The 25330-nt window shown below is 46.2% G+C and overlaps 1 protein-coding gene across 1 annotated transcript in view; it reads left to right on the top strand.

The window, feature by feature from the left end:
• Nucleotides 1–25330, top strand: part of ryr3 (ryanodine receptor 3) — a gene marked incomplete at both ends in the record, with an annotated part of 132242 nt that overhangs the window by 71353 nt on the left and 35559 nt on the right. The window contains 16 exon segments of the mRNA XM_080531575.1: nt 1666–1752; nt 2102–2328; nt 2676–2888; nt 3111–3720; nt 7874–8074; nt 10111–10213; nt 11835–11969; nt 17439–17712; nt 18086–18197; nt 19188–19320; nt 20272–20375; nt 20636–20771; nt 21533–21710; nt 22209–22320; nt 22547–22667; nt 23440–23609. Coding sequence (XP_080387701.1) covers nt 1666–1752; nt 2102–2328; nt 2676–2888; nt 3111–3720; nt 7874–8074; nt 10111–10213; nt 11835–11969; nt 17439–17712; nt 18086–18197; nt 19188–19320; nt 20272–20375; nt 20636–20771; nt 21533–21710; nt 22209–22320; nt 22547–22667; nt 23440–23609 — 2916 coding nt within the window.

The raw sequence follows: 25330 nt of genomic DNA, 5'->3' as shown, positions 1-25330 counted from the left end.
CGGGCCGGTTTCACAGACCAGGCTTAAGCCTAGTCCAGGACTGAATCACAATTGCGATGGAAAATCTCCATTGAGGATGCTTTTTAGTCTAGGATTAGTCTTAATCTGCGTCCATGAAAACCAGCTCATACAATATTACCGCCTCACCTCCAGGTGCAGGATTCCCCATACAATAACTAACTTTACTTTATTACATTTACATTTACATTTTTGGCATTTAGCAGACGCCTTTATCCAAAGTGACTGACGACAAATACATTTGTTGTGAAGTGAATCATCTATCCATCAGTCACAAGAAAAGTCATCTCTGCTCGGGCCGGGGCCAGTCATAATGCTAGAAGAAGGAATTTGTGGGTAATAAAGAAAACTGAACATGGGGATGGGGAGGTTTCAGGAGGGACCGTTAAGGTGTAGCCTAAAGAGATGGGTCTTCAGTCTACGGCAGACTATAGAGAGTGACTCTGCAGTCCTGACAGCGTTGGGGAGCTCATTCCACCAGGGGGGTACCAGGACGGTGAAAAGCCGTGACCGGGTAGCACGACTGCTGCATTGCTGCAACCCTGTAGAGGCGGTGTTGCCAGTCGGCCAGCAGAGGTGGAGGAGCGGAGTGAACGGGCAGGTGTATATGTAACTGATGTATACAGTGCAATGCCACCGAATGCCCTCTTGACACAACAGAGTTGTGTGGGCTTCCGAAAGGAATTGTTATCACTTCAACACACCGCTGTTCCGCTAATCCAAATTCAAATTCAATCATTTTGTTAAACTTCAGACGGGTTTCACTTTATTCAACATCTCAATCAAATGACGACTCCGTCACAACTGGATATGGAGCTGATGTCCAGGGCCCAGAGGGGATGAGTCACTCAGTTAGATCAGGCGTGGGCAATCTTCCCTGACTTATCCTCCTCTATATCTCTCTCTCTCTCCATCTCTCTCTTTCTTTCTTTCTCTATCTTTGTCTCTCTCTCTCTCTCTCTGTCTTTCCGCCTCTGAAGTGAATTGTCGTCATAAAGGGTGATCACTCCTGAGAAATAAATGGACTATTACCCTGATGAAAAGCTCTTCTCACTGCAACAGAGGTAGCTGCCCCTGGCCCCTGTCTGTCTCTCCCTGATGGCTGGCATTGATACCCTGTCTGGAGACCGAGCAACCGAGAGGCATTTAAAACACCTGATAATCCATGGGCTGTCTCGATGCAGACTGCGGCTCGACGCGTCCTTCTGACGGTTGGGTAATTTTAGCAGAATGACATCAACTCAGAGAAGCACCAGAGAGGGAGAGAGGGAGAGAGAGGGAGAGAGACAGAAGGAGGGAGGGAGGCAGGGTGAGTGGGAGGGAGAGAGGAAGGGAGGGGGAGAGGGAGGGGGAGAGGGAGGGAGAGAGGAAGGGAGGGGGAGAGGGAGGGGGAGAGGGAGGGAGAGAGGGAGGGGGAGAGGGAGGGAGAGAGGAAGGGAGGGGGAGAGGGAGGGGGAGAGGGAGGGAGAGAGAGAGAGAGAGAATTATCATATAAATCGAATCTCATGAGGTGTTTAGTGTAGCGTTGCTACATGAGTCAGAGCTGTAGCTAACTTCCTCTGGCAGCCTTCCCTTTGATGTTGTGATGCATTGCAGACTGTAAGCACGTTGTTGATGTTGTTTTTGTTGTCGTTATTGTGTGTCTAGGTGGAGGCCAACACCAAACTCTTCCCCGCTGTGTTTGTGCAGCCCACCAGCCCCAACCTTTTCCAGTTTGAGTTTGTCAAGATCAAGGTCTGTTTCCCCCACGCTAGTGTCTATTGTCACTTTTTTTTATTTTTTTTATCTTGAATTATGCCTATTGCCTTACTGTTTTGTGCTGCAATGTCAGGAACCGAAGCCTGTGACGTAACAATAAACTTGAAACTTGAAACTATTAAATGATCATACAGCCCTGGACTGGTCAAGACTGGTTAAATCCCCCCAAAAAGAAGGGGGTTAAAACAATGTAAGGATGATGAAACAAACTAATCAACTCATACAAAAAAAGCTCTTGTTACGGTAATAAACTCATACTGAATGTGACTGTCGCCGTCACGTGTACAACATCATCCCAACGCCGCAATCTGTAATCCAACCCCAGGACGCCATGCCCCTGTCCTCGGCCATGTTCAAGAGCGAGCTGAGGAACCCGGTGCCGCAGTGCCCGCCGCGGCTGGACGTGCAGACCATCGTGGCGGTGCTGTGGAGCCGCATGCCCAATACCTTCCTCACGGTGGAGACGGCCCGAGTCAGCGAGAGGCACGGCTGGGTGGTCCAGTGTCTGGAGCCCCTCCAGATGATGGCTGTCCACATACCTGAGGAGAACAGGTCCGGGAGGGGCATCAAACATAAAGACATACAGCATACCTAAACCACACACACACATACTGTACAGTCAATTATACACATAGACAAACACAGGGAATACGAAACAGGTCTGCTTTAAAAAGAGTCGTTCTAAAACGAAGAAGACCTGCTGACACGCTGGTTAGATCAGGCGCGGGCGATCTTCTCTAACTTATCCCCCCCTCTCTATTTTCCCATCTTTCTCTTTCTCTTTCCCTCTCTCTCTCTTTTTCTTTTTCTCCCTTTCTCTCTCTCTCTTTCTCTCTTTCTCTCTCTCTTTCTCTCTCTCTCTCTCTCTCTCTCTCTCTCTCTCTCTCTCTCTCATTCAGGTGTCTGGACATCCTGGAGCTGTCTGAAATCGAGGACCTGAGGAAGTTCCACTACCACACCCTGAAGCTCTATGGCTCCCTCTGTGCCCTGGGCAACACCCGCGTGGCACACGCCCTCTGCAGCCACCTGGACCAATCACAGCTCCTCTACACCATCGACAACCAATACCTGTCCGGCATGCTCAGAGAAGGATTCTATGACGTCCTCATCAGGTCAGTAATAAGGCTAGAGAGATGGAGGTAATACGGTGTGAAGCTTACAGTGTAAGCACTCGAGTGTATAGAGTGCACAAAAATCGTCATGGAATCCATCATTATTTGAAGATGATGAATATGGTAATAGTGAGGATGATGGTGATGATTTATGGTGATTATGATGGTAATCATGATGGCGATGACGACAATGACGATGACGTATCACCCTATCACCACCAGCATCCACCTGGAGACGGCCAAAGAGGCCCGCCTCATGATGAACAACGAGTTCATCATCCCCGTGACGGACGAGACGCGCTCCATCAAGCTCTTCCCCGACGAGTCCAAGAGACACTCCCTGCCGGGGGTGGGGCTCAGCGCCTCCCTGAAGCCCCGCCTCAACTTCTCCCCTCCGTGCATCATCAGCACCAAGCGCCCGCAGCACCTCTACAGCCCCCAGATGCCCCTGGGCATCCTCAAGGAGAAGGCCATCAGCATGCTGACCGAGGCCGTGCAGGGAGGAGGCACCCACATCAGAGACCCGGTAGGGGGCAGCGTTGAGTACCAGTTCGTGCCCATCCTCAAGCTGATCGGGACCTTGCTGATCATGGGCGTGCTGACCAGCGAGGAGGTGAGGCTGATCCTGCTGCTGATCGACCCCAACGTGTTCGGGGACCCGGTGGAGGAGGAGGCCAAGGTGGTGGAGGAGGAGACGGCGGGCGGGGAGAAGGAGGAGGTGAGCAGCAACGAGGAGAAGGCCGTGGAGGCCGGGGAGGAGGAGACCAAGGAGGGCAAGCCCACCGTGAAGGGCCTGCTGGAGAAGACACTGCCAGAGCCGGTCAAACGCCAGGTGAGAGAGAATCACACACACACACACACACACACACACACACACACAGGTATGGACACACACACACACACACACACACACACACGTATGCATGCACACACATACACACACACGCACAGACACGCACGCATGCACACACACTCACACTCTCTCACACTCACACTCACACTCTCTCACACACACACACACACACACACACACACACACACACCGGTCCAATACATGCGTTCAGTCTGTGTGATGTACTTTCAGGATAGCTCAAAGGCCATGTTCTGCTAACATATCGGCTTTTTTAATGACATGCCCAAATAAGGACCTCTTTATGACATGCCCAAATAAGGACGTCCTGGGCTGGCAGAAGACTTCCTGTCCAAACTATGAAAGGTGTTCCTGAAGGGTATGATGGTTCTTAGTGGATATGATGATAGGCCCATCCATAGACCCATTCAGATTCTTCTCAGCCAAGTGACATTTAACATGTTATAATCAAGATTCAAGTCAAAAGTATTTCAATCAGGAGAGACTTAATGAATTTGTAAAAAGGTTTATTGAGATAGGCCTCAATCTGGGATGACAGTTGTTCCCAATATGGGTCAGATGAGATCAGTTTGTCCCAATATGGGTCAGATGAGATCAGTTTGTCCCAATATGGGTCAGATGAGATCAGTTTGTCCCAATATGGGTCAGATGAGACCTGGCCCCCTGGCAGAGGCTGGAAAGGGTCTTCAGGTGGTGGCAGGTGGTCTGGTCGGTGGTCTGGTCGCCTCCTGTCTATATCATTCGCTTCTTGCGGTTCATTTCTTGGCTGGTGCTTCCGCAAGTCCTTTTGACGCTCTGCTGAGGTCCTGCAGTCCAGTCCATGAACGAGTCATTATCATGCCCATGGTGGGCAGGTTTGACACTCTGCTGGCTGCTGTGGCCCAGCTGAGGTCCTGCAGTCCAGTCCATGACGGAGTCAGGACCGTGTCCATGGCTGGAGGCAGGCAGGAAGGCTGGAGGGTGAAATACAAATACAATTAATTTAAATAAACTCTATTAATCAGTCAATGTTGATGATCTTCATGTGGCAAGTTATACAGTAGAGTAAAACAATGTGGCAGACACACTGGACTTAATGTGGAAGTGCTTACATCCAGTGTACAGTGCAGAGTCACTAGACACAACATATCATATGCATTCATGAGTCTAAATAATACAAATTCCATTATATTTATATAGTTTTAGCACCTTTAAGAAATGTACTCACCAGCAGCAGAGACTGTGGGGACAGCTGGCTGGAACTGGAAGACTAGAAAGTGAAATACAAATAAAATGAATTTATATAAACTGAATCAATCAATAAATGCTGATGAGCTTTATGTGGCAAGGCATACAGTACATATATATATATATATATATATATATATATAGTGGACCTTTAAGAAACTCACCAGCAGCACGGAGTATAGGTCTGTTCAGATGGCCATGGGCCTGGTTCTGTTGGAGGTGGAGATTCTGTCCCTGGGTCTGGGTCTGGGTCTGGTTCTGAGCTCCTATGAAATGATGAGTTAAGAAGCAGCGGAGGTCTTCCTTGGAGAAAGATCTCGCCAGAACGTTGTATATGTTTGGATCCAGAGGAAAAGGAGCACAAGGTTTGAAATGGCTCAGGTACTGTAGAATGTCCATCTCACTGGATTTCGTTGTCTGGTACTTGTAAATGGTAAATGGTAAATGCAACGTTGTCTTGTCTTGTTCGATGTCTGCTACTACACTTTTTGTGGCTTATAAATCTACTGCATATTAACATAATACACGCCTATGACATCACAATCAAGTTCTGTCATCGTCCTGGGTAACCAGAACCAGAGCAGTGGGTCAGAGATCTGATCAGATTGCTATTGTGACATCATCAGCAGCACATGTCTCTGTAGGCTATGGAATCTGTAGCAGTCCTGTACTACATTACCCTACATGCTTTGTAAATCATATCTGGGTTGTCTGAGTGAAGTTTTATGAAGCAGTGTTCACTATGTGGCCACGTTGCAAAGAATTAGTTTTCTTTTTTGCGTTTCCTGTGTTCATGTGAAACCACAGGCTCAGTAACACAGACTTCCTGCAGGACCCTCCCCACCTTGCTATCTGCCACCTCCTGCAAACCCAGGAGTTGGAATGTGACTTTTTATATCCTTTCTGAGTCTGTGCTTACACACACACACACGCACACACACACACACACACACACACACACACACACACACACTCGTTAGATGTTTGTTTTATGGCAGCGGTGTGTATCTCTGTTAGTGTTTATTGAAACAGTGCTGCATCAGAAACAGATGCTGTCACGGAATACAGAAGGACTCTAAACATGGATATTACACACACTTATACACACACACGCACACACACACACACACACACAAGTATATTCAGCCCATTGCAGCATCTACACAGTGTGGAGAGACACGCATCTCGTTCCTTCATGGTTCTGTGCTATTGACAATCCTCTACTACACACACTCTCCCTCTCACACACACACACACACACACACTCTGGGCCCTATTATGCACTTCTTAACTTGCCGTCTTAAGTCTTAATTAAGACGCACCGCCAGGTTAAGACCTACCGCCACCCTTATTATGCGCTTCATACGCGCTACTGCTATTATGCAGGTGTCAATAGGCGGCCACACATAAGACGTAAAACTCCCGTGCATATATTGCTCATTGTGGGAGTGTTCATATGTTAATGAAGTGCACTAGGCGCCCCTGCTATTATGCGATCTGACTTTGCTCCTAGCGCTAAGAAGTGGTTTGAAAAGTTCTTAAGTTTAGACTTCATGCACGTTTTGAAACACGAGCGCGCCTCCGCGGTTTGCGCATGCATGTGGGCACACATGAACACGCACGTGGCTCCACGGCAAGACGTCAATTACGGTCACAGTATAAATGCTTTATTTCAGAAGGGAGAGGCCAGCGCTGTACAGTATGTTGCCTCCGCATACTGTGCACATACAGTACGAGCATGCCGTGCGTAATATAATGACATCAACATCTGTCATTCCTGCAGTCTTCCAGCGACCCCTCTGTAATACTTCTCAACTCACAAGCGGAGGTATTGCCGTGTTTATTCAGAAAATAATCATGCACGAGCTTGTTACTTTCTTCTGCAGAGAAGCGCGCTGACCTCCTTCTTAGGACTTCCATAATAGCATAGCGCTAATGACTCAACGCAGCCGGTTCTTAAAGGGAATGGCACCTGGCACGCTGATTGGGTTGATTGAGAAGACGCCCAAAACACACCCATGACTAATTTCTTTGCTTAGCGCCGGGTTTTAGGCGGCCACTACCGCACGCATAATAGCAAAGTGGCCTTGACCACGCCTCCACGTCTTAAATTTAGATCTACCGCCTCGTCTTATTGCTTCAAACTTATGAAGTGCATAATAGGGCCCTCTCTCTCTCTCTCTCACACACACACACACACAACACCACACACTCTTAGATCGCTAGGCTAGGCAGTCCTCTCTGATATGAAGCTTTCCGAAGGAGAGCTGTGTGTGTGTGTGTGTGTGTGTGTGTGTTCCAAGGCCACAGCATTGAGCAGCGTCTCCTGAGCACATAAACATCCTGACAAACAAGCGTCTTCAGTCAGCTCTTAATGCCACTCCCAATGGAGTGGGCTGACTTACGGCGCTTCTCCACTACCGTCCCGTCCCGTACCAGAACCTGTGCTCCCGCTTTGTTCTGCCAACTGGGCCGTACCGGGCCGTAGTACCCGTACTGATCTTAGCTACCCTTCCTGACTCGGAGCGAAAGGTGCTATCTATCCATGCTACTCTGTGACGCTGCAGACCGTTGATTAGTCAATGGAAATCGTCACCATAATACACGCACGGACGCACGCACGCACGCACGCACGCACGCACACACACACACACACACACACACACACACACACACGTATACATACACACAAAGGCATATACGTATATACACACACACACAAAGGCTTACACGTATACACACACACACCCACAAAGGCACATGTGTACTGAATTCGAAAGACCAACTCTTTTCTGTACTGGAGATATGTGCTGTACTCTATCTAAACCAGGTGTGTGTGTGTGTCTTCAGAGTGATGAACTCAGAGCCATCTCTTCTCCCCTCTTAGATGTGTGAGCTGCTTCACTACTTCTGTGACTGTGAGCTGAAGCAGCGCATCGAGTCCATCGTGTCCTTCTCAGACAGCTTCGTGTCCAAACTGCAGTTCAACCAGAAGTTCCGATACAACGAGCTGATGCTGGCCCTCAACATGTCCGCCGCCATCACCGCCAAGAAGACCAAGGAGTTCCGTTCGCCGCCACAGGAGCAGGTACAGTGTTAATAATTAAAAGATAATAACAATAATAATAATAATTGAAATGATTTACTCGTTCCATTCTAGCCTGAAGCTTTTACTCCAAAATTAGAATAAATGAAATAAATACAAATTGACATTCAGAAGACACAAGGCAAACAAACCAAACACAGCAAGTCATTTCACAACCACAAATGTTATCCTTACAAGTAAAAACCATTAAGTATAAGTGTCGAACAATCAAATATTTAGATTCAACCCTGGCAAGACCTCCACAAATATCATGGCCCCCCTGTTTGACCAGAACATGGCCCCCTGGCTGACGTCTTAAGTCCTCCAGCTGGACATACGCCTGGTGGTCGCTGAGTCCTCCTGACCGAAATACCCCTGCCCTGGTTTTCTCATTCTCACAGCAGATGCTGGACCAATCTCACAGCCCCCCTCACAGTTGTCCATGCTACCCCTCACATCACAGCCATTTATTACCATACTGAGGTGGGTCTACTCCCGCTGGGGCCAGTGAGTCTGAGTACAGCTCAGCAGTTGGAGGTGCAGGAAGCTAATTTGAGTGCTGTGCCGTGCCTCACGCCACCGAGAGCCAGAGATTTGTCTCCTCATCATAACCCATGACTTGGCTTCATTATGCCTCTATCATCTCTTTCTCTCTCTCTCTGTACACCCTATGTCCTTGCTCCTACTGTAGGCAGGCAGGGAGGGTGGAGAGGGAGGGGAGAGGAGAGGGGGGGTGGGGTGTGAAAGAGAGAGAGAGAGAGAGCCAGAGTTGCAATCTCCTCATCACAACCCACTGCTGGGCTTCATTAAACATCTTGTCAGTTCTTAATCATGTTGTTCTCTCTCTATCTCTCTCTCTCTCTCTCTCTCTCTCTCTCTCGTTTTCTCTCTTTTATTCTCTCTCTGTCTCACTTTTTCTCTCACTCGCTCTCTCTCTGCCACCCTCTCCGTTCCATCCCTTCCTCCCTCCCTCTCTCCCTCCCTGGGGGTGAGAGAGAGAGAGAGAGAGAGAGAGAGAGAGAGAGAGAGAGAGAATGAGAGAGAGGACATCACTCTTCTCCTCTTAACATCCTGGCCCAGTCATTTCCTGTCTCCTCTGGCCCTCAAGCCACCTTCAATAGCGCAGGGGGCACAGCGCTCCTGATGCAGACAGAACAGGACAGCGCTGTGACTCACTGACCAGACAGGCTGCTCTCAGAATAAGCTTTCATGTTCACGCGTTTGCTAGCACCCACCCCGGAGCTGCTGAAGCCACGCAGATCAATTGCTCTCCTGCCAGGGCGTTCTCACAGATCTCTCTCTTAGTAGCCATTTAATGGTCGGCGTCGTTGTCACAGCGTACGTAGTTACTGTTCTCAAAGATCTCTTCATTTCTCTCGATTTCTTTTATTAAGGAGCCCCTGCCAGAAATCGAAATCGGATCCAAGTTGGCTGCGGTGGACTTGTGCGGTATCCGCCTAGCCTAAAGACATATCTCAATCTGATAGTTAGTGTGTTTTCTAGTTCGTCTTCCAAAGAGACGCAGCTGCAGCGGCTGTTTGGTCATACGAGACGCCTCCTAGGTAAAAGCTTTTCCTCAGCGGATGAAAGTAAACGCTCTCCGCAGCGTGCAATGAGAAATCCTATCTCTCGTCATCCTAGTCTCTCCTTAATATCCGTCCCTGAGCTGGAAATCAAACTATCCAAACCAATCCCCACTGGATTGATCATCTGAGGGGCCCGTATAGGTTTCCATCGGCAGCAGTAGACATCTAAAGTAGGTCTACCCGTGGGAATGACTCACTTTAATGATGTTTTGCAATAATGTTTTGAATTTTACTCTCAGTTCTCCTACTGCAGTTCTCTCTCTCTCTTTTGTTCTCTTTCATTCTCAATCTCTCTCTCTCCTCCCTCTTTCTCTCTCTCTTCCTCCCTCTCTCCCCCCCCCTCCTCTCTCTCTCCCTCTGTATCTCTAATTCTCTGTCTCTCTGGGAGTCTCTCTCCTCCTCCCCCCTCTCTTTCTCCCTCTACTATAAACACACCCTCCTCTTCTCCCATAGATCAACATACTGCTGAACTTTGCTGCTGGAGAGGATTGTCCCTGCCCAGAGGAGATTCAGGAGGAGTTGAACGTCTTCCATGATGAGCTGCGTCTGCACTGCGGTACGAAAGTCTACCACACCCGCCGTCTCAATGTCTCTCCCTAGCATCCCTAACATCTTAACGTGAAGTCAGGATATGCCCCACAACCACAATAAGAGAGAGAGAGAGAGAGAGAGAGAGAGAGAGAGAGAGAGAGAGAGAGAGAGAGAGAGAGAGAGAGAGAGAGAGAGAGAGAGAGAGAGAGAGAGAGAGAGAGAGAGAGAGAGAGAGAGAGAGAGAGAGAGAGAGAGAGAGAGAGAGAGAGAGAGAGAGAGAGAGAGAGAGAGAGAGAGAGAGCCCGCTTACTGTATTCTGTAGGTCAGACATTCATAAAATGTATTAAAAATAAGAAGATAATTATGCAACTTATCATGAAAATATAGATCATTAGCTGCCTCATACATCATAAATAATTGTCTCACATGCCCCTTTCCCCTGTCACAATGTCAAACCCGGGGTCAGCGTATGAAGGAAATAGCCGACTGGGTTTTTTTTGGAGTTAGTTTTTATTACTGCGATGCATTACAAGAGTGTTCCATGGAACAAGCATGGAATGATTTTTGAAAAGAAAGTCTCCAGAATCAGATAACTCTGGATCTGAACCATCAACGTCATCATCCAGTGGGAGCTCAGCAGCGATGGTAGTAGAGGCCAGCAGAAAGGCCAAAAAAAGACGATGACAGCTACTAGTGGCATGGTTTCATCTTAACCGGGGATCCATCATGCCCTCTCCCTGTGTGCCTGGTATGTGGTATGAAACTGTCAAACCAAGTGATGGTTCCGAGCAAACTTAAGACACCTGACCACTAGCAGTGACATCCATCACTAGCCAGCAAGGATGCAGAGTATTTTATTTGGTTGAAAAGTCAACACAACCGACAAGAGTAAGTGATGATGAAGTGTGCAAAAGTTTCAGAGAAAGGAGGATAGGTAGTTGCCGAGATAGTAGCTAAGGCTAAGAAGCCTTACACGATAGCAGAGACGATCATATGGCCACCATGCAAAGCAATTGTCAACAAAATGCTAGGCCCAGAAGCAGCAGAAGAATTTGCAACGGTTCCACTGTCGGACTGTACAATTGGCTGTGGACCAGGAGCTCTGTGTCTGCCTCTCATCCATCCCTGCCAGAATAGGACGGTTGTGTGCATCGGGCCAGGGGCAGATTTCCCATTGATAGGAAGTCACATTTACCCCCCTTCTCTCTCAATAACCACTAACGGTGTGAGTCTGTGCGTGCGTGCGTTGGCTGTCAGAGGGATGCCGAGTGTACGTTTTTAAATACATTTTAGACTAGGTGGACTCGAGATTTTGCATACTTTTAAATGGTGCTGTGACTGAAAAAAGGTTGAGAAAGGCTGCTGTAGGTTGTCAGTTCCAGTGACATACACACTAGTGGATGGATTTTCACCTGCGCTATTCAACTAATTAGTTCATCTCAAAGTGAAGGGCAACCCTTTGTGACTCAATGTAATGCAGGGTGACACGTTGAAATCAGTGGCAGGCAGGTGGAGATGGAAATCAGAAGACAGGCTCATTGTAATGCATGGGACTAAAATGTTGTCATTCTGTCGCATGCATAACAATGAGCATGTCCTCCGATTCCTCTGATCGCTCCCTGACAGTGATGTGCTTGTACCTGCAGGAATCCAAAGCGAGGAGGAAGAGGAGGATCAGGATACGTCCATCAAAGGGCGTCTGCTGGCTCTGCTGTACAAAATCAAGGGGCCGCCCCAGAAGACTGAGGAGGAGCCCACAGAGGAGGAACAGGCTGCTCCCAGTAAGATACCCTCCACAATAAGCTGTGTTCGAACCAAATCAAATCAAATCAAATGTATTTATTTATTTTTTATTTGTATAGCACATTTCTCGCGAAATGTGACCCAATGCGCTTCACAAAGAGCAAAGAAGATAAAGCAACAACTAAGATGTACATTTAAACGGCGAGATTGAATAAGTCGCTTTTGAGGTCTTGTTAAAAATGTTTCCAGAGTTTTGGTGTAAGAGAAAATTATTATATGTAATAAGACATTTTTCTACATTTAAGATTCAAACTTCACAACAGTAAATTGACTGTCTAGAGCAAGGTATAGAAACTGATTTCATGTTGTAAGCACACAATGAAACCTGTTTTCTCTACTTGTCCTCCTGTGCCATACATTTGAATATATGCAATTACCCTTTTGTATTCCATAGTCTGTCTTTGTCCCTAGAAACTCAAGACAATGCTGAGTCACACCAGAGTGATTGCCCTGCATTGTTCACTCTGGTGCCATCACTCCTCACCTTTGTTATACTGTAAGGAAGGGAGGGCCAGATTCCCCCCTAACCTTCATCCCCATCATCTTCCTCAATGTACAAATCCACACCCCTTGTAAATGGTTGGCCTAGACCTCACCCGAGGGCGGACTTGTTACCTGAGGGGACCTGAGGGCATACTGAAATATAATGAATGATCTGGACTTTGCGAGAAACTTTGACCGTTCAGACTCGTCTGACTAACCTGTAAACTTTATCCTTCTATAGTGGAAAACATAAAATATATTTTTCTTATGCATTTTGAAACGAAGCAGGCTGCCTTTCTTTAATTGCACTAACATTGGACAATCTCAGCCTCTCAGGTAGGGTGTTCCATAGTCTGGGCGCATATATACTGTTGTCTCTCCATATCTTCTGGTCCTGGCCTCTGGGACCGTCAGGAGTTCAGTGCCAGTGGACCTCAGGGGTCTACCTGGTGTGTATCTTACAAGCATGTCCATGATGTATTTGGGTGCAGAGGCTGTACTGTCTAGTGTTTTAGGAGCAGGATTTACCAGGCTAGCATAGCATTTCTCATTGCCTTATTAAAGGTAGAGAGATGTTCTTTAAAAATGTCCTGGGCAACCTGTAATCTCTTTCTCCTTCTGCGCTCAGCTTTCCTACATGTTCTCTTGAGTTGGTTAATTTAGCTGTTTCTCCATGGTGCTCTCCTCTTGGCTCCATCTTTTTTTTGTTTGATAGGTGCTAAGGAGTCTAGGGCCATTTTTACATTAATGTTAAAAGTAGTTACTAAATCATTTTCATGTGAAGTGGAAGTTATGTGATCGATGTTCATTAAAGTTTTGACATTTTCAGCCACTGCGGTGGTAAGATAGCGTTTTTTTAACAACACGTTCAGTGTTATTTTCAGCTTTATGTATTACCATAGTAAGGAAAATACAGAAGTGGTTAGAGAGGGCAAGATCACTGATAGCGGATATAGAGACCTTAAGACCCCTTGTAATCACAGGATCGAGGGTATGGCCACAATTGTAAGTGGGTTCTTTGACATGTTGGATAAAATCCATAGAGTTCAAGAGGTCATAAATAAAATCCCTAGCCCTCGAGTCAGCCTCAGTAAATCTAAGTCTCCAACAATGATAATCTTATCATAATTGGGATGGATAATGGACAAGAACTCAGAGAAATCAGGTAGGAAGGTAGAGCCTGGTTTAGGTGCCTGTAAACAGTTACCGTCAACACGTTGGCATTTCATAACTGTGGCATGATATTCAAAAGAGGGGAATACATCAAAGGATATGCTCCTGCAGTTTAGATTATTTAACGCTATGGTAGCTGTTCCTCCCCCTTTTCCCCATTTCTGGTTGATTGAAAAAAACTGTAGTTGGGGGGAGAAGCCTCAATAAGAGCTGCTGATCCATTTGTGTCTAGCCAGGTTTCAGTTAGGAACATACAGTCTTGTTTACGACCACAAATGAGCTCATTTATGACAAATGTTTTATTGGTCGATAAGGACCTGATATTCAGAATTTCCATTGAGATGTCATCCGGATAAAGGGACTGACTTGAAGGTATATTTAATGGAATGGGTATTACGTTTTTCATATTTGCGCCATGTATTAGTTTGTTTGTGGTGATGGGGGTGGGAAACAATAGTCTGGATGGCATGTTCAGTGTTAGGAGAATGGATCGGACTCACCCAACATTGAAACATACACTTCCATACTATATAGTAGACAAGCAAGTATAAATGGCCTATCTAGTACACTGGAAGACCCAGGATGGCACACTGCATTCACCGAAAAATGCAGTATACAATAAAAGTATACAAGTATGCACGTGTTTAATATGTATTACCTGATTGTGAACTCAGCAACAGACTATGGCTATATATCTCACCAGTCTAAAGTGGCCTCCTCTCTGTGCCTGACATCGCCCTTGCAGTTCACGTCGAGTGGGATTTATGATTCATATATCAGAACAGACGTCTCGGATCTTTAGACCGGCACACTGTAATGAATGTTAATGCTCGGGGGTGGACTCCCGCTTCACTGCCACATTTAACGGTAAGATGAGATCAGAAGATTCCCAACAGGGGGTTGTAGACAAAATCTTAATCTCATACTCAACCTCTCTGATGAAAGCAGATGTTCAGTCAAATATATTATCCCCCTCAACCCCAGAAAACTCTTTGCAACTCGTTGATTTCAGAGGCTAACAAATCACGGTCCTAGACCATTCTGTAACACCACTCCCCATATGAGCAGACTATTTCAAAGTGTTAAAGCCCACTAACACACTGTAGTATACACTGTATACCCAGTCTGTATATAGTACTCCATTCAAGAGACTCTCAGTTTAAAAGGAAACGTCCACCCTCATACTTATTTGTATCCTCATTAGTTGGCAAGCAGACGCTCAGGACCAAATAAGATGCTTGGTGGATTCTAACAATGACACTAGTGCAGATGTCGGGTACTTGAAATTTGAAATGTGCTGTGTATGCACAGTTCTGGATATAGCCTGTAAAATACAGTTGATTCTGTGGGTTTCTTTCAACCAACAGGCTACACTGCAAGTTCAAGTGGTGCTTTTCCTGTTTGTTTGTGCACCACCCAAAGACAAAGTTTACTATGAGCCACAATGGAGTTAAGTTATCTACCTGCAGCTGTTGGGTGTATCAGGAACAGATTGTATAGTTCTCCCTGAATATCCCCTTCTTGAGCCTGGGAGTTTGAAGGACACCCGACAGTTAAATATAGCCTTGACCTAATAATGAGGTAATAATTGGTTAACTCATCGGAGGGATGAAAAAAAACGAGAAAGAGCACTAATGAGAAGCACTTAACATTCTCATCCAGGTTCTCTGTCAGATGAGAGCGAAGGAGGATTGGAGGTGTTGGAGTCTTTATTAGGTAGAGGCTAGGGGGAGCAACCCACAAAAACTATTTCCTGCTAAAGTGAGATGGAGGAGGAGGGAGGTGGAGCAAGGGGGTGAGCCCATAATGGAGAATGTCTCTTGGACATTAATCCTCAGTTTACAGATGTCACAGCCACAGGCATGTGCACAGGTACACACACACACACACACACACACATGTATGCACGCATGCACGTACCGCCCTCAACCGCAAGGCTCTGCAGAGGGTGGTGAAGACTTCCCAGTCCATCACTGGGGACAAGCTACTAGCCATTCAGGATAACCTTGACTTGACTTGGATTTCACATTTTCCATGTGTAATACAGCAATCACTGTCGATTTAATTATTATCAATCTTTATCATCAGCTGTAACATGATTGTAAGGTGCGTGTGTGTGTGTGTGTGTGTGTGTGTGTGTGTGCGTGCATGCATGCATGCGTGCGCGTGTGTGAGTGTGTGCGTTCGAGTGCTGTCAATGAGCACTGAATCGAGTGGTGTGCGTGTGTCTGTGTGCGTGTGTCTGTGTCTGTGTGCGTGTGTATGTGTGTATGTGTATGTGTATGTGTATGTGTATGTGTATGTGTATGTGTATGTGTATGTGTGTATGTGTGTATGTGTGTGTGTGTGTGTGTGTGTGTGTGTGTGTCCATCCGTCCGTCCGTCAGTGTGTTTGTGTATATTGATTTGTCCTGAGGACATAATAACATTACCCAGAGGCACAACCCTGACTCAGCTAACCACAGACAACAATCAGTCTGCTAGCCCTGGGGATGACAGGGTCATAAGTCCTGCACTCACCATGTACATTTGGTTGTGTTTGTGTAACAATGTGTATGAATATTGACCATGGCACCTCTTCTCTCACCTTGCCAATCCCTAAACATATTTCTGTTGTGCATTCTAGTGAGCTGCATTTTCTTTGTGGGAAACAATAAGAAATGTGAACAATGGAGTTCATACACTCTCGGATTTATTTGGGGCTGAGGGTCTCTGCTCATTCCAAGACATTCAGATTTTTTACCGGGTACCTCCTTTTTTTTCTACCTTCAGTTACGTACAGCAATGCACACATTTGGGGTACCCTGGAATAGCTCACTAGGCATACATCCATTTCACATAGCACTCACTTTCTTGCTGGGATCAAACTATAACCATTCTCAAGACACTACTATAGGCTAATCTATTTGCTCCTTCCATAGGGTCCTGTAGTGTGGGGGATCGGGGGCGGGGGGCTGTGATCGGGCGGGTGGGTTGGAGGTATTTGGCGGGAGGGACATTTGTGGGAGGTGGGGGACTGTTGGGGTAAAGGGAGATTGGGAAAGGGAAGGGGGGGGGGGGGATTGGAAGGTTTATGGGAATTTTGTATTTCTACTGGATTTTTGTTATTCTATTTCTCTTTTGTATATTTATGTTACCACTCCCTTGTACCATTCCCTGAAGAAATAATAATAAAAAATGTATCACAAAAAAAAGAAATGTGAACAAAATACACTGTATGCTGATTCTGGGAAAACAATGACAAGTTTTGCTGCTCCCAAAAAGTTAATCTATTACCTTAAGTGCTACACACTATCGAGATGCTATCAGCGTTCCAACCAGGGAGTTCTATTACTATAATCAAATGGCCATTTTCAGCCCTTATGCCCCCCCCCATCAAGTTGTTGTCCAGAACCTCCTTTCTTTACATATCTAAATAGTAACTGTAACCCTAACCCCTCCAGTGGTCCAACTGAAAGTGAAAGAAACTTCAGCAACCTGCTTCCGAAATGTTTGGCTTGTGTCCACGTCTTTATGTGCTTGTGATGTGTCATGCTCCAGTGGTTTCAGGTTCTATTAATAATAATAATAATAATAATAATAATAATAATAATAATAATAATAATTAATTGTATTTATATAGCGCTTTTCCGGGGCTCAAAGACGCTGACAATATGGGAAAAACAGAAGACACAGAAACAACAAGCAACAGATAACATGAGCACATAGAACACAGAGTTAACGAACAATTGAGTGTGACACGGTCAACGTCCTCTTCCCTCCCCCTCCTTCCCCCCCCCCTCTGTCTCCAGCCAACCTGAAGGAGCTGATCTCCCAGACCATGGCCAGCTGGGCCCAGGAGTGCAGCATTCAGGACCCAGAGCTGGTGAGAGTGATGTTCAGCTTGTTGAGGAGACAGTACGACGGCATCGGGGAGCTGCTCCGGGCCATGAGGAAGAGCTACACCATCAGCGCCGCTGCCGTACAGGACTCCATCAACCTGCTGGCTTCGCTGGGTCAGATCAGATCTCTGCTCAGTGTTCGTATGGGGAAGGAGGAGGAGAAGCTCATGATTGACGGCCTGGGGTGAGAGTCTACTCGGGTCTGCCGTAGATTGAAAACGCATCTCTTCAGGCTACATCTTAACTGTCCCTCCTAAAGACCTCCTCATCCCCACTACCCCCCTGTACAGTTTCTCTACTATATATATTATTATTTTTTCCTCCTTCTAGCATTATCTACCAATGGCCCCTGGTTTTGGCATAGATTACTATTTCTTATGATGACTGATGGATAGACGATTCACTTGAATGTGTTTGTTGTAAGTTACTTCAGATAAAGGCCCTCTGCTTCATACCAAAACATGTAAAAATGCAATGTTGTCTAATCTACTAACAGTGAGAAAGCACAGTGTTGACAGTGTCACACCCTAACCCCGTCATATATTGTCTGTCTTCAGTGACATCATGAACAACAAGGTGTTCTACCAGCAACCCAACCTGATGAGGGTTCTGGGGATGCACGAGACCGTCATGGAGGTTATGGTCAATGTGCTGGGAGGAGACTCTGGGGTAAGTATCTCAGGCATCTCAACAGTCTCCTTTCACCACATGTTCATGTCACAGATATGGGGTGCATCTCAATTGTCAAAAAAAAAAAAGGACTTTCCCTACTGTATGGATATCTTTGTAGTTTTGAATCACCCTGCTTTTAGCTTGTCCTCCTCCCCTTGCTTGGTATTGGAGCTGTAGTTAACAAGCATGGGACATGATTAATGTAATGTATGATTGTAATGTCTTGGGTAGGGTTCAAGGGATTTGCTGGTAGACAGCCATATCGGCATCTGTCATGTAAAGCAGATCCCAGGAAAGTGTGTTTGCGTGTGTGTCTTAGGCTGTGACCTACGCAAGACTACGCAAGAGAAGAGGGGGTGGAGTTGGGGGGAGAGAGGGGGTATGGAAGGGCTGGAGAGGGGTTATGTCAGGGCTGTCATGCCAGTCCATTTTGGGGTGTGCTGAAAGGGTGGGTCGTGATTTAATGCCACTGTCTGTGCCAAGCATGAACCGGACCATGGGGAGGGACCTCCAGACAGACAGACTGACAGACGGAAAGACAGACCACAGGCCTTCATATCTGCCTGGCAGTCTCATTACTGCGGCCCCTAGTCAGTTGCACAAATTCCAGCTCTGTCGGCTGTCACTCGATCTGCTCGGTTCACTTACAGTGCCCATATGAAGTAACAGCAGGGCTTGTATGTGTGTACTTTATAGTTCTTGCTGACTAACTATGTTGTCATATTTTCTTATTTCCTTCATTAAAGTTATTTTGGTCACATACACATTGCTTGAGATGCTGTCTGTACATTCCAAACTTGAGATCTCCAAACTTGAGTTCTCCAATTAGCATCGATGCTTCATTTACACAATGTGTCAAACTCCTGACTGTCTGTACCTAAGTTAGACTTCAACCTGTAGTGAACCCACACTGAATGTGACGGGATAAAGTTCACAATTCAAGGGGCGAAATTAAAGGGTAACATGAGATTTTGCCTCCCTCTGCAGGAGATAGCGTTCCCCAAGATGGTGGCCAGCGGCTGTCGTTTCCTGTGTTACTTCTGCCGTATCAGCCGCCAGAACCAGAAGGCCATGTTTGACCATCTCAGTTACCTCCTGGAGAACAGCAGTGTCGGACTGGGTGGGTCACAGTGACAGTTCTAGTAACGACACATCGCTGGGCCCGGTTCTGTCTGACAGTGACAAGGAGAGGGAGAAGGGCAGAGGGTAGAGAGGACAGAGGTCACAGGAAGGGGAGAGAAGAATTTGCAGAGAGACTGGCTAACAGAGAGTGAGGAGACTCCATGAGTAGGATAAATACTGAGGGGGATTGGAAAGAGGAAAAGTTGACACAGAGAGAGAAAGAGAGAGTGGGAGAAGGGGAAGAGGAGAGTCGGGTAGGAGACTGACAAACAGAGAGCTACAGTATGTATGAGAGAGAGCGTGGAAGAGGAGGCAGAGAGAGAGATGGGGGAGGGGAGGGGGGGGCGGGGTAGAAGAAGGGTGGTGATATTTAGGAATGCAGAGCAGAGAGTGATGAGTCACTGGGTTCTGACTGTGAGGAATATGGTCTGCTGCTTCTGATGTGACCATCTGACTGTGGGAGAGAGGGCAGGTCTTCACATTCTCATCACAGCACTTAATGGGCATAGCCCAGTCACCTCATTATCTTCTAGGGGTGTTTGATTACCCATATAAAAACCAAATGGCTAGAAGCCGACGGCCCTTTAAAAGTCACGATTTAAAGTTCCACCTCGATTTTACAAATCATATACTGTCATGCTGCATATCTGAGATGCTGATTATGGTGCAGAGATGTGTCCTGCCATTTTAATTAAGTAAATGCTTATCCACTCCGCATGCACTGGGATGACTAAAATCAATCGAAGGTGGAAGTGCATCAAGATTGATCTTCCAGTGTTTATAGACTGTTTCTTCAGAGCTTTGTTTTAGATGGGGACAGTGCCCCCTGTTGTTAGCATGGATAAACGACAGAGAGGAGTGTGACTATAGTACTATATTTTGACAATTTGGCACGCAAGGTGTTATGGCTCATATTGAGATTTGTGCGCGTGTGTGTGTGTCTGTACAGCCTCCCCAGCCATGAGGGGATCCACACCTCTGGATGTAGCGGCCTCCTCAGTGATGGACAACAATGGGTTAGCCCTCGCCCTGGAGGAGCCGGACCTTGAGAAGGTGAGCCACAGAACACAGCCTCACCACATGAAATAGTCAAGGCACCCAACAGCTTCAATGAAAAATGGAATACATTTGTTCAAGTGTGAATGAGCAAGCTGGAGAAGCTTTCAGGATGTCACCGTTAGTGACAAGACTGAGTGAGGCACTCAAACTCAGCAAGATTGAGCTGTGGCCTGACTGAGCTGTGAACTCACTGAGGGAGTGTGTGTGTGTGTGTGTGTGTGTGTGTGTGTGTGTGTGTGTGTGTGTGTATTCAGGTGGTGACGTACCTAGCTTGCTGTGGTCTGCAGAGCTGTGCCATGCTCTTGGCCAAAGGCTACCCTGACATCGGCTGGAACCCCATAGAAGGAGAGCGCTTCCTATCCTTCCTACGATTCGCAGTCTTCAGCAACGGTATGTTACAGAGACGGAACCATTTACAAGAAAGTCAATTTGGTGGAAAGGCGTGTGTGTGTGTAGCGCAATCCCATTTCCTATTTTTACCCCTTCCCCTCTTTTTCGAGTGCCCCTCGCTTTTCAACTTGCCCCTTGAAACAGAGTTATGAAATAGTCATAATAATTCAAGACCCCTTATACGTCATCAGTAGTATCATAGAAAAGCATGGACGCTCGCGGTTGTTCACTTATACATAAACGTATACGTTTCATGCTATCAATCGATCAAACAAATAAAAATCGGTCATCAAATAAAAAACAAACAATGCTTCATTACCAGGCCACTTCATGACAGAATAGCAGTGGTCTGTAGGCTAGCTGCCTGTGTTCCTACCCTGCCAGTCTGCACTGATATTAGGCTGCATTTACACTGAATATCAGATTCAATGTGCTTTTTTACTGGTTACACGAACATGTTACATATCCGATCTTAAAACAATGTTGTAACGTTAGATAGCTAGCTAGAGACATCAGCATACTAGCAATTTTTGTATATGCTTGTTATAAAGAAAAGGTCTATAATACATTCAAATGACATTCAACTAAGATAATACAATGGTATAATCATTTGTCAATGGTACAATCTTTATTACACGTGTGTGTGTTCACACGTGCGTGTGTGTTCGCATGTGCATGTGCGTGTGTGTGTGTATGTGCGCGTGCGTGCGTGCTCATCTCCTGTGTGTGTGTGTGTGTGTGTGTGTGTGTGTCCTCTCCAGGTGAGAGTGTGGAGGAGAACTCCAACTTGGTGGTGAAGCTGCTCATCAGGCGTCCAGAGTGTTTCGGCCCCGCCCTCAGAGGAGAGGGAGGCAGCGGTCTGCTGGCTGCCATGCAGGAGGCCATTAAGATCTCTGAAGACCCCGCCCTGGACATGCCCCCACCAGCGCTCACAACTGGGTAACTCCTCCCTCTCTTACTTGCCATGAAAGGCCAAGACCCAGGTCCCAACCACACTCCAACAGACCAAAGATTGCCCAGTAGGTACAGGAACATATCAGGGTCCCATTCCTCATACCAAAGGTTGGCCCACAGCAAATTATTTCTGGCTCAGCCATAATGTGCCACCACACAACCAGATCTGGCCCACAATTTTCTGCTGACTGGGTACTGTTGGACAAATGAGGCCACAGCACATGTTCAGCATTTGTTGGAGCATTTGTAATAAATAAATAAATTCTAAAGCATTCTCATTCATACCTTTCTTAGAATATACATTTATCTGAGATCACTGGATAAATACAAAAACATTAAAAAAAGATTTTAAAAAACGTGGAAGAAGAACGGTACTACCTATCCAAAGGTGCTAGATAGGTGATACTTCAAGGAAGTGCAGTGTGACACATGCAATTAAAAGTATTTGAATGGAGCCTAAAAATATCTGTCTTCTCTTCTCAGGTCTGGTGAGGAGGAGGGGGAGGAGGAAGAATTGGCCCACATGGGCAATGCCATCATGTCCTTCTACTCAGCCCTCATTGACCTGCTGGGACGCTGTGCCCCAGAGCAGCACGTGAGTCACCCAGCACACTCCTACACTCAGGCGTCATGAGTTTACTGGAACTATAGACATCCATGTCACGTCATTCGTAACCAACAACACTTTGCTGACAAAAGCAGCTCATTTGTACTGTTTTTCTCTCTGTCACTTGTCTAGTAGGCAAGGTGCCTGCAATCCATAATATATTGTGCCCTGTCTCCCCCCCCCCCCCCCCCCTCTCTCTTTCTCTCTCTCTCAGCTCATCAACAAGGGTAAAGGGGAGGCTCTGCGTATCCGTGCCATCCTGCGCTCCCTGGTGCCTACTACAGACCTAGTGGGCGTCATCAGTATACCCCTCAAAATGCCCGTGGTCAATAAAGGTACTACTCATTTGAGTTGATTTCTATTTTTGTTGTTTTGTTTGAGAAGAAGATACAAGTGATGTACACCTTCGACAGGCAACATAAGTGAAGAACAGCGCAAAACATTGAAGACAAGCATATGACTACTGTGGGTCGAATCTATATCTATGGTTAAATATACCCACCCTAAAATGAATCGACTGTTTATACTGTTTATTGTTTCATACCCTCCATACTTAATGTCATACCATAACACCTATCCTTGGGCTGTAGTGTAAAGTATGTGACTGAGTCTAAGATACTACAGAGGCTTGGGACACTAGATCATCCTGATCTGCTCACAGTCGTACGTGGCCTTGAGGAGATGATTTCTGTTCATTACTCCGTCCGGGTTTCCACTGCAGAGGAAAACACGGGAGGGTCTTTTTTTTTCTCCAAAAAGGTCTTTTGCTTTTTCAATTTGCACTTTATCTCAGAATTGTCATGTTGAGTTCTAAACTCAACTAGCCTTTGAACCACCAAACCGCCCAAAAATCTGATCATGCCGTCCAGATTACATTTTCTTTTTGACATCTTCAAATGGGAAAGCACCACTTCCCTCACTCTGCAATATGTTTCTAGTCTTCTCCTAGAAAATCACACTTTACTCTATGAATAACGGTTACCTGCTTGTCCTTGTATGCTCTTCTTTCCCCCACTTTAGCAAGTAACACCTAGTTTGATGTATTCTGTCCCCTGTTCAACCTCTTCCTCCTCCACCTCCTCGTCCTCTTCCTCCTCCTCTTCTCAGATGGTACTTTGACGGAGCCTGACATGTCGGCCAGTTTCTGTCCGGACCACAAGGCCCCCATGGTACTGTTCCTGGAACGTGTGTACGGCGTCGAGGACCAGAGCTTCCTGCTGCACCTGCTGGAGGTTGGCTTCCTGCCTGATCTCCGTGCCTCAGCATCCCTGGACACGGTGAGTGAGAGAGACACCACTGGGATAGATTCATATATATATTCTATTGTGCTCTATGTCTATGTCTATAACTGTCCCCTCAGCTTCCAGTATATTGTATATGTATCTGGACACGGTGAGAGAGAAAGATACCACAGAGATAGAACAGAATATACTAGAACTGTATCTATCTCTGTGAGAGCTACAGCTTCTCTGAGACATACTCTTCCCCTCAGCTTCTAGTATAATATAGTTATTGCACAGTATAACAACATGTTACAGTTGGTGAAAGTTTTCAAGAGTGTTTGCTGTCGAACAACCATCCACCAATGCAGACCCATTAGAATTTAATAAAAACTTCCCTTTGATCAACCCTCCCTTTAGATAGATTAAACCCCTCAAAAAAAGTTCAGAAACGTTATTTTGGTTGATTATTCCTCCCATTTAATAATACCAATTGGTATTGTATGTTATATTGTTGGAAAGCCTGATTAGTCACCTTTACAACGAGGTACAACTTGTAAGGATCATGCATCCGTGGAATGAACAACACAGCTAAACGTGTGGGTAGCGGCCCAAAAATATTTGCCAAAATCCCCTATATTCTTCTGTTGGTATTCATTCTCGTTTTGAGTTGCTTGGTGGATTGGATGATTGCACTCTCCCACAGTAATAAGGAAAAAACAACACATATTGGCCATTTTTACACTTTATTAATTTTACACTGTCAGGGACCTCAGCAGCGTGTGGAAGATCCATACGCAGTCACAACAGCTTGGCACCTCCTCCTCATGCTGGTCACCAGCCTGGTCACACACTGCTGTGGGTCATCCCATTCCTCAACTAGGATTTGCCGCAAGTCAGCCAACATGGTTGCGTTGGTCACTCTGGCACGTACAGCACGCCCAAGCTGATCCCACAAGTGTTCAATTGGGTTGAGGTCTGGACTCACAGCAGGCCATTCCACCCTCTCCACTCCCAAATTCTGGAGGTGCTCTGTGATGATCCTGGCTCTGTGGGGGCGAGCGTTGTCATCTGGAGGATGGAGTTAGGTCCCAGATTCTGGAGATATGGAATCGCCACTGGCCCCAGAATATCATTCCTGTCAATTATGTGCCATTCAGGTGCCAGTCACACACCTGTGACTGACATACACCTGCCAGCACTTGAAGCTCAAAACGAGAGTGAATACCAACAGAAGAATTTTGCAGGGGATTTTGGCAAAACATTTTGGGCCGCTACCCACACGTTTAGCTGTGTTACTCATTCCACGAATGCATGATCCTTACAAGTTGTACCTCGTTGTAAAGGTGACTAATCGGGCTTTCCAACGATATAAAATACAATACCAATTGGTATTATTAAAGGGGAGGAAGAATCGACTGAAATAACATTTCCAAACTTTTTTTTAGCAGTTTTATATATATATTTTTAGCCCTCATCTGCTAAAAAGAAGATAAGACCTTTCGTCCTAGTCCTTCCTAGTCCTGTGGGAGTGTAGTGCTGTATTCCACCAAGGAGACAAGAAAGATAATCACCATGGGACGTCAGTAATTGCTTTACCATAATCCCCTGAGAAAAAGTGATGAAAAATTCCATATTTATCTCCTATTTATTATGAATGATGAAATTGTCCCAGGGGTCAGAGTCGGAGCAGACCCAACGATATCATCAGACACAGGGGAGCTCAAACTCAACACCTGGAAGGAAAATGTATGGCCAGTTTCCGACTAAAGAACTGT

Source organism: Nansenia antarctica (assembly GCF_963989245.1).
Source record: "Nansenia antarctica genome assembly, chromosome: 1".
Taxonomy (NCBI): domain Eukaryota; kingdom Metazoa; phylum Chordata; class Actinopteri; order Argentiniformes; family Microstomatidae; genus Nansenia; species Nansenia antarctica.
This window is presented reverse-complemented; position numbering and strand designations above follow the sequence as displayed.